The following is an 18,657-nucleotide window of genomic DNA, read 5'->3' on the forward strand; positions in this document are numbered from 1 at the left end:
CTATTTAACGTTAAAAAGTTTGAAGAAATGTCTGCGGCGAACACAGGAAAAGGGGAAAATAATTGCAGTTAAGTTGGAAATCAGGAGGCACAGGTGGTCCAGCTCATCCAGGATGACACATCCATAATAATTTGAATAATTTGTTGGTCTTTTCACATTACGTGAAACTTTAGTTACAGCGTGATTTGCATCATACCTTTTATTCCTCTGGTGTGACAGCAACACTTAGGTATAACATTCGCTTCTGAAGGAAATAAGGTGTTTTACTGAGTAACACTTTACATATCTATTCATTACTTATTGATCTACCTTTGAGGAATATAACTAAGATTATGTTTTCTAATGCTTGTCTAATTCTTTATTAAAATCTGCTGCACTGTTTTTGTGAATTGACTCAATAGAAACACCACAAATCTTGCAAACATTTATAGTCTGAGTTAAAACTCTACAACATCACATTGTTGATTTGAACGAATCACCTGGTCAAAGAAAGACACTTCCAAGTGAAGTAACAAAATGTTTATTTAAAAAATAACACATACATAATGTGTACAGTCAAGATTTTCCAGTCTCCATAACCAACATTAACTTGAAATGATAACGTGCAACAATTCACATGAACGAAAGACAAATTCTGGAGCCAGGATCCAGAACATGTAACTAGTGATTTGGGAGGGTGGTGTTTTGAGGCGTGGAGCTGATGGGGGTAGTTGAAGGCACGAGTTTAGGTTGTAGTGCGAGTCATCAGTAGGGGTCGTTGAAAGGGTAGTGAGGATGTCCTGCATCCCGAGGAACTCGCTTTCCGTCCACCTGCAACATCCAAACCAGAGTCTTCACTGATGGGTTTACATTCACCTCTTCAAACTGTTGCTTTTCAATCACACATTCACTTCAGGTGCCTCTGCTCCCAACAATATGCTTGATTTAATGCAATATGGAAATGTTTTAACTAAACTTTTAACATCTGTAATATTTTGTGCCAATATCCTATACATTTTTCCCATTTTTACTATATCCAGGATAGAAAAAAACTCACATCAACAAAGAAAAGTTAATTTAACTTAAAATCCTCCTCTGACCTTACAAAATGATAAGTGATCATCACAGGCTCCATTATATTATATCTTACAAACTAAAATAAGTTGGTCAGTTAAACCCCACTTACTTCAATCATTGGCACAATGTAGCGCCAGCCTTTGTTCAGCGCTGTAATACTTTTCATTTCCTCTGGTTCCAGGGTAAAGTCAAACACCTGCAACAGACAATTTCATCAGCATTGTTTGAATTAAGATCATTAAGGAGAACATCCAAAAACAAGTATCTTGATATTGAAGTTAGTAACTGTGGCTAAAACTCCTGTGGCACCTGAATGTTCTCTTTGATGCGCGACTCCGTCACACTCTTGGGGATTGTTACCACTCCTCGCTGTGTCTGCCACCTGCGGATGCAACACACCTACAGTCACTGGAGAGTTTCCTTCCTTTAACTACTGCATATTTCAGCCCTGTTACCACAAATGAACCATACAATGGCAATGCTTTTAACAGTTCTTCAAGGCATTGTGTCTTTTTGATTGTTTTCAAAAATCTCCATCATTATTTTGCCAAACATGAACTTTTTTTACATAATTATGAAAAATCCAAAAAGGAAATGAATATAGCTGATTGACAATTATGAGAGTTGGATATTTTTCAGTGGGAAAATAAACCTGTCATTGCTGTCAATGTCTCGGTCAAGGTGACAGAGGCCCTGATTGTAAATAAACTTCAGTTTGCACCTACTTTCTACATTTGCTCACATGCAGTATTTTTTACTGCACGTGCTGTGTATGTGTTATCAAACTAGTAAGGTTGCTGTTTTTTATTAATTTGCTTGTGTCTTGAATATTTGGATGCATTTTGTTTCTTTACCTGCTGTGAGTTGAGCTGCCATGTCCAATGTAGCAGACAACTATAGACACTGCAGCAGAGAGATGGTTTTAAATAATTAACCAATTAATTCAAAGCAACTTTCCCACTACATTCTTACCGTTTGAGGCTTATTCTGTAGTAAATTCAATATCTTTGGCCTAAAAATGTTTTGGCATATGTAAGCCAGTATATTTATACGGATATTTAATAAGTTATCATGATCAAGACAAATACAGAGTTGAACATTTTACTGTAACAGGGACACTGAATTAAATTGTCTGTATTTTTATAGCACTTTTCTAGTCTCAAAGCACTGAGCCCCAGCGGCCCTTCTACCTCAAAACTAATTTGTTCTTTATGTGCTGCAACTAAATAAACACCAATACCTTTTTAGTAAGATAATATAGATGTATCAGTCTGGCTGATTTATGAGGAAGCTCAAGCTGATGTCTAAGATCAAAGGTGGGACAGTGTTTAACTTTCACTGCATCAGAGAATAGGTATCAGGAATATATCGAACATTATTGTTATTTAGAATCAATAACAAGTTGTCAGTACAGAAACTAACCTTTTAAAATCAAAAGTTTGAAAATTAGAAAACCTCAGACAATTTGATTTAAGAAAAGAGCTCAAGTTTTAAAACTCAAAAGGGAGATTTTTTTATCTAAAGATATAGTGTATCATTTAGCAAAAACACCTTCACATAATAGGGAAATCACCTCAGAATAATCTGAGCTGGGGACTTTTTATATTTCTCTGCGAGGGTGGCGAACACAGGCTCCTGAAGCACCACGGGTTCATCTGGATGTTTCCAGGCCCGGTCGGGGGAGCCCAGAGGGCTGTAGGCCGTCATCACCAGGCCTCGGTCGCGACAGTGGGCCAGCAGCTCTACCTGGGCCAGGTAGGGGTGGCCCTCTACCTGTCCACGCAAAATAAAGAAACACCAGTGTGACTCATGAATTTTACTGCCAGTTTCTCACCTCAACTCTTTTGTGCAGTTCATTGAAACATCATGTACCTGTAGGACAGTAGGTTTGATGCTGGCGACAGACAGGATTTCATCTATCTGCCGACTGTTGAAGTTGGACAGGCCGATGGATCTGACGAGACCCTTCTCCACCAGCTTCTCCATGGCAGCCCAGGTCAGCTTGAAGTCTGTGTCGTCATACAGCATGGTGCCATCCTCTTTCCTGGGGAAAGTAGCATCTCCTCGTCTGGTGGATACAAAGGGGGGTGCAACATTTAAGAGATTAAAAGCAACCAAAGACAGACTGAGGAAGGTAGCAGGCAAACTTGACATTTTCCTTTCCATTGTTTCCTCACAAAATTTAGCTCTACAAGTTTCACTTTAAATGTAAATAGCATGAAATGTAATTTATCCCACTTTCCCGAAATACCCACAGTCTTAACAGGTTAACCATCTTGTCATCTTGAAATAACAACTTAATTACCTTGTTATCTCAGGATACCAAAGATGTTTTCATCTGATATCTGATATATTTTAATTACCTCGTTATCTAGAGAAAACAAAAGTGGTTTTCTCAGGATAACAAGTTCATTCTCTCATTATTAGACCTTAGAGCAGGTTGAGCTCACTGGAAGGCGTAGGGCCAGTGGATGAGGTAGAGGTCCAGGTACTCAAGCTTCAGGTCCTTCAGGGTCTTCAGCAGGGACGGCTCCACGTCTTCCGGGTGATGTTTGGTGTTCCACAGCTTGGATGTGATGAACACATCTTCTCGCCTCAGTGACTGGTGCACACAAAACATGTCGGGTGTAGTCAGAAAAAGTGTTGAAATTATAATAGAGGAATTCTGAGTGTCAGGATTATACAGATGAAAAATACAGACTATAGATAGAGATATCTGAAAGAGATCAGGATCTCAGCATGAGCTTCTCAGGTAGTTTGGTGTAGGTGTTTCACCTTGTTGGGGCCCAGTGTCTCCTGCAGGGCTTCTCCAATCTCAGCCTCGTTGCCATAAATGGCTGCACAGTCAATGTGGCGGTACCCAGAATCCAAGGCCCAAACAACGGCTTTTTTTACCTGCAATTGGGATATAATGTGGCAACCGGTACAGTGAAATACAGATTAGAAAAGATACAAGGACAAATTATTTACAGACATGGACATCAACTGGTAAATTGTTGAACTTGTTAATATTTTTTGTGAGTACACACTCTCTCAGCAGTTGTCCTTAAAATAGTGTAAACATTAAAATACCATCTGACTGGTTTTGACAGGTATAACATTTGACAGATTTACCAGATTTGGTTGATAAATGTAGTCATAGCAGCATTAAATAATATTCTGCCTTTGTGGGTGCAGTGCAGTGTTAAAATATTATGAGATACAAAATTGAAATATTAAACCTGTAACTAAACCATTGCCTACTGGCATATGCAGCAGACACAGAGCAACACTGGCATTAAGTTAGAGCCGTGTGTCTCCTTCTGGCACATTAGGGCCAAACATTTAAGCTCTGTTTTTGTTGCCACCATCTACTGACAGTTTTTTAGCTTTAGTTCAGATAAGTCAAGGGTTGTGAAACCATAACAATGATCTACCTTTCCTGGCTCACTCTTCCATGTTCCCAGTCCGAGCAGGGGCATCTTCCGCCCCGTGTTGAGAACTGCAAAGTCATTCATGCCTTTCAGTAGCACCTTTAAAAAGGACAAGGAGAGCATGATTCAGACTGTGCAAGGAGCTGCTCAGCTCACTACGATGTTTAAAGCTGCAGTAGCAAGAGTATTATGCAAAACTGCAGCGCTCTTCTGGGCCATATGAAGCTATGCAACAGCATGAAAAATCCAATGCAAGCTTCACTGAGGAACTTAGCACAGATTGATTAACTACCATAAACTTAAATAATTAATAAAATAAAAGGTCACAAAACGAGACTAGAAAGGCACTCGCAAACCTCCACAAAAGCCAAACAGTTCCCTATTATCAAGAAGCGGTCAGTTGCTCTAACACATATCAGTCCTGTAAATATGCCAAATTTAGTTTTACATGACAATCCAATAATCATTCCCTAAAAATAATCTATGGAAATTTTGAAAAACACCCTTTATCACACTGTTCTAAACAAATTCTGGAATCATCCTCCTGATCTGCACCAAAATTAAATGGGTTCTTCCCTGACCCACACTGCATCCTTTTATCAAGTTTCCTGGAAATCTGCCCATTAGTTTTTGTGTAATCCTGCTAAGAAACAGACCAACAAACATCTTAGACGAGAACATAACCGCCTTGACGGTTTTAATAACATTCATTGGCGGAGGCAACCAGAATGGCAGTAAATGTGATAGCATCACCAAAGCCCAACAGTCCCTTAAATTCAATCAAGCCACATCAAATTGCAAACATTCATGGATATCACTCCTATATATGCGGGATTTCTTCATTCAGATCTGTGCAATTTTCCTTGATAAATTCATACAAATTTCAAACGGCTGTCTTTTTGAAAATGTTGAAATAGGGGGGAAATCCTGAATCTGCCCCTCAATTAAAAAGTAATGTGTTCTGCCTTAATCTGACATCTACTGCACTTGTGTCCATCCAGGGAGAGGGATCCCTCACATGTGACTCTCTCTAAGGTTTCTTAGCTTTTTCTCCCACGTTAAAAAGTATTTTGGGGTGGCTTTTCTTAACTCACGAGTCACGAGTCGACCAGGGTTAAGGGCAGAGGAGGACGCACCTTGTCAAGCCCCATGACACAAACAGGGGTTTGTGAACCGGAGACAAAAGTCAGCTGCAGTCACTGTGATACTGAGAAATATTTAACAGTGGTTCAAATAACTGTATTACAAACTCCCATATTGGTAGTGGGACAGACAATGCACTGCAAAAACACCATTGCTTTTTTTTCAGTTCTTATTTTATTGCATGCTTTAATAGCAGACTTTACTCTCTTGTTTCAGGCTCTGTTTAATTAATTTGCTTTATATAAAGCTCTCTACATTTTCTTTCACGAGAGGAATTGTTCATTTTAGCAAAGGCAAGTACGCAGCAATAAAAGCAAACTAAAGTGTGTCAACAACGTGACGTCAATAAAAGGGAGAATCTTCTGTAGCCTCCGTGGTTTCTGAAATATCTGGGAATAAAAACGTCTGGATCTAAAATCCCAGATCTGTCAGCTGACTTCCTGAAAACAAGTCACGCGCGACAACCCCACCTCAGCGACAACGAGCTGCAGATTTGAGTTCCATTTAAATCCAATTAATAACACACGTAAATGAGCAGTTAGCACGAAGACATGGTCGGCGTTACACTGTTTAATAAGAGCAATAGCAGTAGCATCTGTCATTGTTATTAGATACAGAACCGGGCCATTAGCTGATGAAGCTAGAGCTAGCTAGCTTGAGCTTCTTCCTATATAAACACACTCCCCTGAAGCCTGTCGTGTTCCCGGCTCCCACTGAAGTGTTACAGACTCACTGTCCCTCTCAGCAGACAGTCAGCTGGAGGAGCCGCTCACGTCCCAATGACTGCATGTGAGCTGCGGCTCTCTGCTCGGTCACTTACTGTCTGAAGATGTGCGTTTAAAAACAGCGGCCCTCTGTCTGTGGTCCTCCAGGTGTGCAGAGACTGTCGTGTTTTTCTTCGAGGGTTCAAAAACACCACCTCATTTTTGTTGACACTTCCTGTTCCGGTATGGTGAGTCCTCCGTTTCCGGTGGAGGAAACCACCAGTCATCATAAAGTCTGTAGTCTATGAGCTGGATCAGGGGAGTCCTGAACCAGCCCTTAGTTATGCTGCATAAATGATTTATTTTAGTACAAGTCACTAACTTTGTGTTTTTTCCATTCTCTTTCTCTCTCTCACAACATCTATTATTATTATTATTATAAATATTATTATTACATCTTTACACATAATAATCACTTTTATTGTTTTCATGATACAATCTATGAGGGAGTTTTTTCTCTCCGCAGTAGCTGCTAATTATGGATACTGTCGGGATTCTCTACTATTTTTAAGGTTTCGACCATCTATTTAAAGTGTCTTTAGATAATCTATTTTATGATTTGGCACTATGCAAATTCAATTAAATTCAATTAAATTTAAATGAATCAGCCTCCTCAGCTCAGACAGTTTCATTTAGTGTACTGGCCAAGTCCCACAACAATAAATGTACATTAGTAAAGGCTGAACCTTCTTTTTGTCTTTTTTTAAATGGAGGCAGAATTTTTGACCTTCAATTATAGAAAAGCTTGCATCAATCTCTGCACCAAATATATATAATCTGTTATTATCTATAATACTGTATGTGTATATTACAGTTGTATCTGTTATCGGTGTATATTACCTATGTTAGATATAATATTTGTATCACTGTTAGTTCGTATTTATTTTTATGAAACTTTGAATTTGTACTGAATGATCTGAGACAAAAATCAAATATCTCTAATGCATTAAATTGATTTTACACTTTGTGTGCAGCAGCAGTTTGTGCTTTTCATCTGATCACAATTTGAAGTCCTGAGGAAGAGAACAAGTACTATGAACATTTTTGAAAAAGACAGCCTTCAGTGGTCTGAAAAGCTAACATTGATAAAAAAAAAAAAAACACATAATAAGAGACAATTTCATGCTCTGATGGAAAAAATCTGACAGAAATCAGACAAACCCGTGTAGGTTTACTCCTGACCAGCAGGGGGCAGACTGTAGAAAAGTTGCACAGACGTGCAGGGACGGGAGCAGGAGCGGAAATAGGATTAATATCAACAACCTGAGTTTACAACAACTCCGGTGAAACTTCACAACACTCCAACCCGATAAGCTCCGTCACATTGTAGTGTTCAGTTAAAATGCTTTAACAATATCCGGCACAATATGGTGGAAGTGGTTATATGCGCTTCGAGGAAGAGGGTTGTTTTTGGTGCTGAAACTCGGTGGCTAGTTTAGCCTGAGGAGCTAAATTAGCTAACTTTTAGTCAGTTGATGCGTGAAGTCATTTCGACAGCCTCGGTGAGGAAACTGTCAACTAGTATGCTCGGATATCGCTCTTTGGTTAAGTCTCTCAATGTTGCGGGGGTTGCCAGATTGTGTGCCAGCTGCTGTTGACTCGTCCTGGTAGTTTTATGTGGCTTGATAGTGCCTGGTCCGCTCATAATGCACCTGCAGCTGCTCCCACCTGTCAACTAGCTGGCTCCTCTCCTCCTGTCCACCCGTCTGCCGTCGCCCAATGGCTCACTGCGGCTCCTCCGAGCCAAAGCCACAGGCACCGTCGCAGGGCAGCGTAGATCAGAGCATGAAGCCCGTGCTGTTCGAGATCTTCGGTGAGATATGGACCGTCGATTCGCGCCTCGGCCAAGGAGTCTCGGCCTCGGTGTACCGGGTCAGCTCAGGCAGGGCCACCACCGCCGCTGTCAAGCAGTTTCAGGTCGACACTCGGGGAGGAGATTACGGGTATCACAAGGAGAGGTCTGTGCTGGAGCACATACAGGGACACAAAAACATTGGTAACATTAATATTTACATTGTTATTTAAAAAATGTTGACCTGTATGCATGTGACAGGCAGTGGGTGTTCACCAACAACATCAAACAATAACACTAACGTTGGAAATGAAAATCTTATTAGAAATCTTTGAGTAGAGAAAATACCAAATGCTTATGAATTCAACTTGAACACACTTGTCATCATTTGTATAGTTAAGCTCTCACCATTTATAAACTTTGTAAATCTGCTCTTTGATTCTGCATATCAGAACTTAGCTAGCAACAACTGGTTTAACTTGCATGTCAGTCTTTCAAATTCTCAGGTTATCATTCCATAAAACATGGCTAACAACAGTTATGTTTGCAAATCTATTGTAAAGGTTTACTTAAATAGAATAGGCTGTATTTGAGTTGACAGTTCAAGTGAGGTCCTCATTTATCGACACTATGGTATCACTGCTGTTTTTCTAGACTCGTCCTCTTGCTGTCTTCCCAACCTGATGTGAATGCACGGGATAAGGCATTGCTGTTTGTAATGATGTATTCATTCTCTTCACAGTGACACTGTACGGGGTTTTCACCAACAACAGCTGTATGGGTGTTTCCACCCGCTGTCTCCTGCTGGAGCTCTTGGATGTCAGTGTGTCCGACCTGTTGGTGAGAGGAAGGAGTGATAACCAAGGTGGTAGGTGAGTAGTTTAATCTATTCTGATGACCGTGACTGTGGCAGTAAATCTAGCTCAACCATGTACAGATTCTAGAAATGGTATTACACGCTGCATACAAGGCATTCTCTGCCTTATGTCTGTGTCTAGAAACGAACATGATCATTTGTGTCACTGTTTCTAATCTTTGAAGGAACAGTTCTCCCCATTACTCCCCACCAAAGATTAGATTAAATTAAACAATCCAACAGTTATTACTTTTGATTTAGTCATACAGGAAGTTTCTTTTTTTTATCATCAAATGTTGTTTTAACCTTTTATTCGTCTATTAAACATCCTGGCCTCCCTTATGCAATGAATATTAATGGCATTTGGTTTGCGAAATCTGAAAGCACTAAAAGTGTTAGCAAGCATTGATACATTGTATCAGTTATAGAATCATGTATAAAGCTTAATTCAAAAGATTGGACATTGCCATCTACTGTTAAAACAAATCAACCGACACTAAACCGTCTGTGGTGCAAAATGATTCATGGGAGAAAGTATCCACCTCTCATACAAATGATCACTGATTCAAACCCCTTATTGTGAACTGTAACTAGACAACATAAGTAAAACACACATATTAATTGTTTAATCCCAAGGGCAGTTTTCTTTGCACAGTGGCACCAGTGAGTTAATAAAAAATATGACTGAAAAGTCACAGCAGCACTAGGTGTAATCAGGGTAAAGTCATTATTTGGTTGAACAGACCCTTTAAATATCACCAGTTTTTCCAAAATCAAATCAAGAATGTTGTGAAAGAAAGTAATTCAGACTTGTCAAAATAGACATGGTCTCAGAGAAATTGGAAAGATTTCTATGTGACTTCACAGTATTATATACTGTATATTCTTGGCAGACCCCAGCAGGGTCACTCCATGTGGCTTGTCCAGCACTGTGCAAGAGACATCCTAGAGGCTCTCGCCTTCCTCCACAAGGAAGGCTATGTCCATGCCGATCTCAAGCCTCGCAACATCCTGTGGAGTGCTGACGATGAGTGCTTCAAGCTCATCGACTTTGGCCTCAGCTTCAAAGAGGGAAACCAGGTATGTGTGACTGAGAAGTAGAAGTAGATTAAAAGGGGAGCTGGGATAACCCAAGTTTTGTTTTTCTAACCCTGACTCTTCCTCACCTCCTCCAGGATGTCAAGTACATCCAGACAGACGGGTATCGAGCACCAGAGGCTGAGATTCAGAACAGCCTCGCTCAGGCCGGGGTTGAGGTGGAGGGAGACTTAGGCTGCACAGCCGCTGTGGACCTGTGGAGCCTTGGCATCATCCTGTTGGAGATGTTCTCAGGAATCAAACTCAAAGACACCGTCCGCTCACAGGAGTGGAAGGTATGACAAAGCTCAATTCAGGCAAAAGGGATAATGTGGACTTAATTGATGATTTGAGTTCATCAATACTTTTTTGAAGGCTTAAGAAAGTAATATAATGTAAAAGATCTACAAATAAAAGGAATTAAATCTTTGCTTAGAGTAGCAGTGAAACTTCCCCTATAGTCACAAAGTTGAAATAAAAAAACACAAAAAAATAACATTATACAATACATATAGTGCTGAAAGAGAAAAAAAGGTTTTAAAGATTTTGGACATTTTCAGCAAGGAAATGCCCAATAATGCAGACACCTTTATGCAGTACTAAAACAGTATACTGCAATCTTTTTCTCTCTCCTTTAGGATAACAGTGCTGCCATTGTTGACCATATCTTTGCCAGCAACAGTCAAGCATGCCCTGCCATCCCTGTCTATCACCTCAGAGACCTTATCAAAAGGTAAACCTCATCTACTACACTATGAGCTGCACTGTATAATGACACAATCCCGCCTGCTGTGTAAGCAGAGCGCTATAGTCTGGTCTCTGAAAGGTCTCGTACTATTGATTGGGTTATGTTGTGTCTGCAGCATGCTTCTCATTGACCCAAAGCAAAGATGCACAGCTGAAACTGCGCTCCGGAGCCCGTTCTTCAGTATTCCCTTTGGTATGGGTCCATATTTATGACAAACATCAAGATTAACATATCCCTCAGTGAGCCATGTTTACTTATGTGTGTGTGTGTGTGTGTGTATGTTTATGTCAGCTCCTCACATAGAGGACCTGGTTCTGCTGCCCTCTCCTGTTCTACGTCTGCTCAACCTGATTGACGACAGTCATCTGCACAATGAAGATGAGTATGAAGGTACAGCATATCATATATATGAATTGATTGGTACATTTCCAAATGGATATCTACTTTCTTACAAGCTTGTAGAGGTTCATGTACATTGTTGTTCCCAGACATCCTGGACGACATGAAAGAGGAGTGCCAGAAATACGGCTCAGTGGTTTCTCTGCTCATCCCCAAGGAGAATCCAGGGAAAGGACAGGTAATTTTGTTTCATCAGCAAGGATCTTCATTATATTCTGTTTAACAAAAAGGGATTCTCAATAACATTTAGCAAAGCAATCTGATGGTAGAACGCCTGTACTTTGTTTCAGACACCACACTTAGTGCACCTTGTTGAGCAAAATATGGGAGAACATATGGTGAGGGAAAGGGGCAATTTACTCTCATGTATGATTTTTGTTGATTTTAGTGGTTCACTGTGTTGTAGTTCCAGTACTTGCCACCAGTGTAAACTGGATGCAACTGCAACCTTGCAGCTCTGTCGCTGCTTCTTGAGATAAACCACATACAGTGACCTGTGAATGAATATTAATTCCTTCATTTATTGACAGTGGATTTTTCCCATTGTCTTAACCATGCATGGCATGAACTTTTTCTTTTAGTTAGGAAGGAAGCCTAGAAGGAAACAACTAACATGCAACCAACATGCATTTTTATAAAGAACGAATATCAGCAAAACTGCCAAAATCAATATGAAATGTGTTTGCTGAAGGACCTCCAGCTGGAAAATGTCTTGTACTGTGCTGTAATCAGGCCACAGCACACGGCTACATGCATTCACCCACTTATTCATCCATGTTCTCTGTGTGTCCACCAGGTGTTTGTGGAGTATGCAAACTCCGGCGACTCCCAAGAGGCTCAGAGGTTGCTGACAGGCCGCACCTTCGATGGGAAATTTGTCGTGGCCACTTTCTACCCTCTCAGCGCTTATAAAAGAGGTTACTTGTATCAAACTGTGCAGTAAAGCCCTAGAGCTCACTTTATATCATTGGGAACTGCATAGGTCACCACAAAAGAGAGAGAAAAGTTGTTTTCTCCCTTTGAAAAAAGACCTTAGAAGCTATGAGTGGCCATCCTGCAGTTAAAATGCATTCAGTTAAAAAGGAGTGTAGTTTAAAGTTCTGCATGCAAGTCATGTGGTACATCTGTGTAAATTGAACTCAGTTGTGAGCAGTGTACAGTAACACTCATCATATCTCTGCTGCCTCCAGTCTGGTTGCCACTCTTATCAGTACACATCCATCTGGTGCTTCGAGGTGAACTGCATCTGTTGTTACTAATGACTCTGGGGACAGACTACTTACTGTTCTCTATTCCATTTTTCACACTTCATTCACAGAAATGACCAATGCTGAGAGAATGTGAATCTGAATAGTTGCACATCTCTAGATCTCTCTGGAAAAGTAGTCGAATACTTTCAGGGATGAGATTAGAAACAAGCGGGATAACACTGACCTCCTAGTCGTAATGAATGGGAGTTCTAAGTCCGAAACCTAAAAGCCCTGTCATGCAGCCGTATGCTTTGTAGCTTTTTTGCATTAGTTACAAGATACAAAAGCATCCATATGTTCTTTTGGTTTCACTCAGTCCATCATGGTATCGGTGGACCTGCAGTGCCCGTCAAGCAAACTGTCAAACAGGGAAGCATCAGATGGTTTCTATCCAAGTTCCCAATGACATTCACAAGCTAGCTAGCTAACTAACCAAAATGCTTCCACAACAACAGGTTGTGCTGCACCTGTATGTGTTGGTTGCTCATGTAGCTGAAGCAGATGCCTTAGAAAAGAATTCCCTTCCAGCAGTCGTAACCTAGTGCTGCTCGCTAACAACATGGATTCTTAAATATCTTCCAAAAGCTGCTCAGTGCAAAAACATTTTTTAAACCTGGCTATAACACGTAGGTGGAGAGTCATGAAGTCAGTAAACTGAGTGTGCGATTTTAGAGACATATTTTCATGAGACAACGTTAGCAAACATTATTCAACATTAGCCACTTAACATTAACCAACATTATCTACTTCAAGTCTGCTAACATTAGAAAATATTTACTACTTTAAGTTCACTTAAATTCGTCCAGATTAGACATTTTAATCAATCAATCAATCAAATTTTATTTGTATAGCCCATATTCACAATTCACAATTCGTCTCATAGGGCTTTAACATGGTGTGACATCCGCTGTCCTAAACCCTCATTTTAAGTTAGCTAGCATTAGCCAACATTAGCTCCTGGCTAAACCTAGCTACGTCGGCCCTAGCATATTGAACTCTGGCATAATTCAATGTTTAATCTTTAAGAGGTAGGATGAAGGTTGATTAGTTGTGCTTTAAAGTCTGGTGTGTAGAAGTGCAACTGGTTCACTGATGTTGTAGGACACAAAGATAAAGCACTGCTTCTTCTGAATGGGTACTTAATTGAGTATGTGAGAAAAACTATATATTCACAAAAATTCAGAAAATATCTGAATCTTATGGACGTATAAATCTTTCTGAAACATTGCACATTCTACAACAGAAAAATAAAAAACCTAGAGTCAGAAGAAAAAGTTGGAGATTTGTCTTTACGGAGTGACTCCAAAAAAAACTATTTTTCTACATTCTTTTATTTGATTGAGCTTGAAATGTAATTCTGGCCTAAAAACTTGATTTAAGACTCCAACCACATGTCTGTAAAGAACGTGTAATTTAGCGGCCTGTGGTAAATTATCAAGATGGTCAGTGTGGCTCTCAATAATAATCCTGGACTAAAAACCAATGAACAATCTTTGTCTCATAGTCCTGTCAAGGACCGAAAAAAAAATGATTGATAATGTCAGGATAGTCTTTTAAGGCATTTAAAGTTTTATTTTGTCTTATGATCTAAACTCGCCATAGTTCAACTGCACCTTATTGAATGAGATAACTTTGTTTGTGATCAATGATGCATGTGCACAAGTCATGGTCTATACAGAGTTTTGAGATACTGTGTGAGTGTCGATTTAATTAGTTAAAGACGCTGTGTTACTGAGTGTGTTTTGTTTGAAAATGAGGTTGCTTTTTCTTTTGGATAATTTTTGGGGCATTTTGCTTGAACAAATGAGTAGTTTCCATCGAAGATCCAGACAGGAGACATGGGTGGAAGAGAATCGTATGTAACAAAGGTCCCCAACTCTAATGGAGTGTTAGGGCATTGCAGTTACATTGCTCATGCCTTCCTCATTGAAAGTGTTGGGTTCAGTTTGAAACTAAATGCCCGCATATTCACAGGAGCTGGCAAGACTATTTCTAATGAACAGCCATATACAGCTAAATAAATTGTGGCTTGTGCTTCTTTTGACAATACGAAAGCAAACCAGTCAACTGTAATGGTTTTTTACAGATCTCTGATACTGGGGGTTTCTATCCTCACACATGCAGACAGCACGTAGTCTTCCACACTTAATCAGCCTCTTCCCAGTGTCCCTTCCAAAGCGGCCATCTCACTATCGCTTAGGGTTGTTTTCATCACTCTTGATGTTACATGTGAGAGAGATGCCACAACAGGTAATCAGAAAAAGCTAAGATTAAAGAGATGACTGACAAATTATTAACAGTAGCATCCACTGAATTCACTATTTAAAGCTTCACTGCCACTTTTAAATGCACTGCACCATGATCACGGTCCAATCAATTGTTGTGTTGGTTCAGTTGTCCTCATCTTCTACTGGAGGATGTTTCTATATCTGTTAGCATTAGGTTATTAGTGGCTATGGAGTTAGGGTCTGTACTGTTTCTAGTTAACATAGACGAGGACAAAGCAGGTTCTTCTGTTGATGGCTGCACCTCAGTATTATAATATTTTTGTTCTTACATTTTTTTCCTGCTGCACTCAGTCTGGTGCCGCTCAGACTTGATTAAAGGTTCAGTGTAGAAGATTTAGGTGAAAGATTTTATTGGCTGAAATGGAATATAATAGAATATAATGGAATATTCCAGTGATGTCTTCACATGTGTGTAATCATCTAAATTTTACAAATTGTTGTTTTCTTTACCCTAGAATGGGCCCTTTATTTATTTATTTATTTCATTTGGCGCTTGTCCTTTCTACTGGGGCTGCCATGTTTTTTACAGTAGCTCCGACTGGACAAACTAAACACCTTTTGAGTTTTTATGACAACTGCAGGTTAACACAGGTTCTCTTTCATGTTTGGAAGGGGAGGGTAAGGTGAGGGGTATTCACCACTAAATTCGACAAACTGAACCTTTAAATCAGCTTTACGCCAGGTTTACACCGGACGCTGAAGCGATGGTTAAGCGTCGCGTAAGCACAGCGCCATGCCTTGAATAACAGCTGGCTCCCATCCACTCCCATGTTAATCCTCTGTGCCGGTCCCACCAGAGGCTGAGGGGCCGTGCGGAGCAAACAGCGGAGAAGTTCTTGAAGATGGATGACATTAAATTAATAATTGAAGTGGAGAAGGAGTACAGTGAGCTGTATGATCCTCGGCACATGTTGTATTAAGACAACATTAAAAAGGACAAATTCTGGGACGCCGTTGCAGTTAATGACAAATATCAGCTGTATGTGTGGTCACAGAGAGGAATCGCAGGATGACCGCCGCGGGGTTAAGAGTGTCCGGTGTGACCAGCCAAGCGCCGGCGCGCTAGGGATTAGCGCTTACCCTTACGCGACACTTACGCGTCGCTTCAGCGTCTGATGTAAACCCGGCGTAAGCCCTGCATGTAATCATTGGCAGTCTGACAGATATTGTGCTGTCGCAGAGCTGTGAGCGTCTGCAGTGGAACAATGAGACTGGCAGCAGTGTTTAAATATTAGACTCAGATATTTATTCAGGCTGATTTGAATGATATGATACTAAGTTGTTTGCTGCAAGCTGATCCTTTTTTCAGTAGGAGGTTTAAGTTGAATCCTTAAAACATCTTTTGACCAGTTAAGCACTGGGGTATACGAAAGCAGCAGTTTTTTGTGTTTGTTTACACAATACTCTATAAATATATCAACTATAAAAAAAAATTTCACTTTTGGTGTAAATAGCATTTATTCTCAAACTAGGAGTACTACAGTATTCACGGCACACTGTTTATGTGTAACCCTATTAATGTGACATTTCTGTCTCAGTCATGTTCTCACTGTGGTTAATGCTCGCTGCCACTGTTAACCATCAAGCAATATCAACAAAGCTGCAGAGATCTATTAAGAACATCGACATCCAATGACATAATTGGACCATACCATGATATTTAGAGAGAGAGAGAGATCTCTTTTGTGCACTGAAAGTTTTAGAGTCGGGCTTTAAGACCGTGTGTGTGTATCAATTATGTGTGTGTGTTGCCGTAAGCTAGAAGGTGATTTGACATCATTTTATATTATAAGGACAGTGACCGAAACAGTCAGTTTATAACTGAAGAGATAAGATGCAAACGTACAGCCTGCCATTTACAAACTGTGTCTGTGGTATCCATTCCTATAAACAAGCACACTTGACATGAGCTCACCTTAAATTTGTTACAGCACAGTAGATGAAAACGAAGAGCAGCGGTGCACAAATCTTGTTGTCTTAAAAAGTTGTCTTAAAACAACTAAAGTTGTTTTAAGACAACTTATTCATAAAATTGGATCAATTAAACATGAATATAAAAAAGTTAAAGTACATCAGCAGTTAAAACTTTTAAGTGACTTTGGTTGGTTCATTTCTTAGCTGCCCTGCTGTGATGCATATTAACAAAGTGTCTACAACTGATAAAAAAGAACTGTGATTTCCTGTGAATATTTTTTTTGTATCTCCATTTTTAATTTAAAGGTTCCGTGTGTAAAATTGAGTGACATCTAGTGTGATCAGTTGTCCTAATAATGCAAAAGTTGTTTAGTTTATCCGGAATGGACTTCTGTAAAAAAGAAAAAGGTGGCCACAATGGAGCGGACCAACTTCTGATGTACATACAAAGTATTTAAATATAAAGGGCTCATTCTAGGGTAAAGAATATAACAATTGATGATTGCACACCAATGCAACTAGGATTATTTTACATTCCATTTCTACCAATAGATTCCTTTCACCAAAATCTGACACGCTGAACCTTTAAAGCTGCAGTAATTATACATTTTTGGAGCCAGAGAAAAAACACCCAAAGTAACTAAAAAAGACAAACTGCAGTCACAAAAAAATGTCTCTTTCTATATTTACACATGAATATATAGATATAATTTCATATGAAATGGGACCCGTGTGAACTTTATTCAAAGCCAAAACTGACTTATTGCTGTTCGCCTAAATGTCAAGGTGCACAAGCGCAGTTGTCCTAAAAATATCATATTCTGAAAGAACTATCAAACAACTGAACAAAATGATTCGATGGGAACTTGCACAGTCCCGTGTTATTGTTTTGAGTCTGAATAACTAAAAAATGTAAGGTCTTCATTGTAATATTTAAAAATATATAAAGACAATCATTGAGATTATTTTTGCCTTTATTTGATCAAGGTCTTCCTTTTGTTTTCAGCCAGTAAGGTTGAGGAGATGTTTGTTGAATGTTGTGTAAAAGTTCAATTTGGACATTACATGATGTTCATTATTGGGTGAAATGAGGTGTATCAGTTTTTCTCAGTGAAACATTCGAATGTAAAACCTGTTCATGTTTATTTCTGTGTCCAGATCACATATCCTCATTCAGTGGTCCGGCCTCATGAGACTTACTACCGATCAAACTGTAACTGATAGAGCAGAGGATTGTTACTTCCTGTTTCAGAGCGTCTGTTCAGAGGAAGCACAATGTGAGGAGGTCACTGTGTAACACACACATAAGATGGTGGACCTGTGTGTTAGTCTATTATCCAAGATTCATAGCACTCATGTTGTGTTTAGTATCTCAAAAAATGAAATAAAATGATGCTTAACTTGACCTGATGTTTGTCTGGTATTTCTTGAATGGATCTAATGCCGAACAGTAAAATTGGTATTTTATTGATTTTAAACTATGTAAGTCAAGATTGACTTTAGCTTCACTATACTTCTATAAGTCCCTACTGACAAACAGAGTTCAGATAGAGTTTTTCTTTCTTGGAAAATTTGCAACCAGTTTTGGAAGGGAATGTGTGGAAGCGCACACGCAAAAAATAAATGAATCTAAATCCAACAACTGTAGATCTATGAAGAACAACAGGAATCCATGGAACCGTAACATATCAATGTAAAGGTCGATAATGAAAGCATCACTTAACATTGACTCGTCTGCTACTGTCAAACCTGTACTTTGGAGAATATGGTGCCATGAATTTACACCGAACAGTCATTTTGAGCATGGTGCCTCTATGGCTGCTGTTTGTACTACACTTAGTGACAGTAGGACCTGTACCATCAGGTCCTTGCTGTCACTAAGTGTAGTACGAACAGCAGTGTATTACAGCTGCATTTGTTAATTGTACCAAATATATGGTTGTGAATAAATGTGAGT

At 39.6% G+C, this 18,657-nt stretch overlaps 2 protein-coding genes across 2 annotated transcripts; one reads left to right on the forward strand and one right to left on the reverse strand.

Annotated features, from left to right (window-relative positions):
• Positions 1–504: 504 nt before the first annotated feature.
• akr1a1b (aldo-keto reductase family 1, member A1b (aldehyde reductase)) lies at positions 505–6,553 on the reverse strand. Its single transcript, XM_061077440.1, has 9 exons — positions 6,433–6,553; positions 4,473–4,568; positions 3,832–3,951; positions 3,507–3,658; positions 2,929–3,124; positions 2,630–2,829; positions 1,366–1,438; positions 1,166–1,252; positions 505–810 (listed from the first exon to the last, which is right to left on the reverse strand). Exons 2-9 carry the CDS (start codon positions 4,551–4,553, stop codon positions 745–747), a joined length of 975 nt encoding a protein of 324 aa, XP_060933423.1. The 5' UTR covers positions 4,554–4,568; positions 6,433–6,553; the 3' UTR covers positions 505–744.
• A 1,057-nt stretch (positions 6,554–7,610) lies between these two features.
• uhmk1 (U2AF homology motif (UHM) kinase 1) lies at positions 7,611–18,105 on the forward strand. Its single transcript, XM_061077439.1, has 9 exons — positions 7,611–8,372; positions 8,911–9,040; positions 9,918–10,104; positions 10,200–10,397; positions 10,740–10,834; positions 10,965–11,041; positions 11,141–11,239; positions 11,338–11,426; positions 12,045–18,105. The coding sequence occupies exons 1-9, from the start codon at positions 8,096–8,098 to the stop codon at positions 12,189–12,191; spliced, it is 1,299 nt and encodes a 432-aa protein (XP_060933422.1). The 5' UTR covers positions 7,611–8,095; the 3' UTR covers positions 12,192–18,105.
• Positions 18,106–18,657: the final 552 nt, after the last annotated feature.

This window comes from Limanda limanda, chromosome 9, assembly GCF_963576545.1.
Source record: "Limanda limanda chromosome 9, fLimLim1.1, whole genome shotgun sequence".
Taxonomy (NCBI): Eukaryota; Metazoa; Chordata; class Actinopteri; order Pleuronectiformes; family Pleuronectidae; genus Limanda; species Limanda limanda.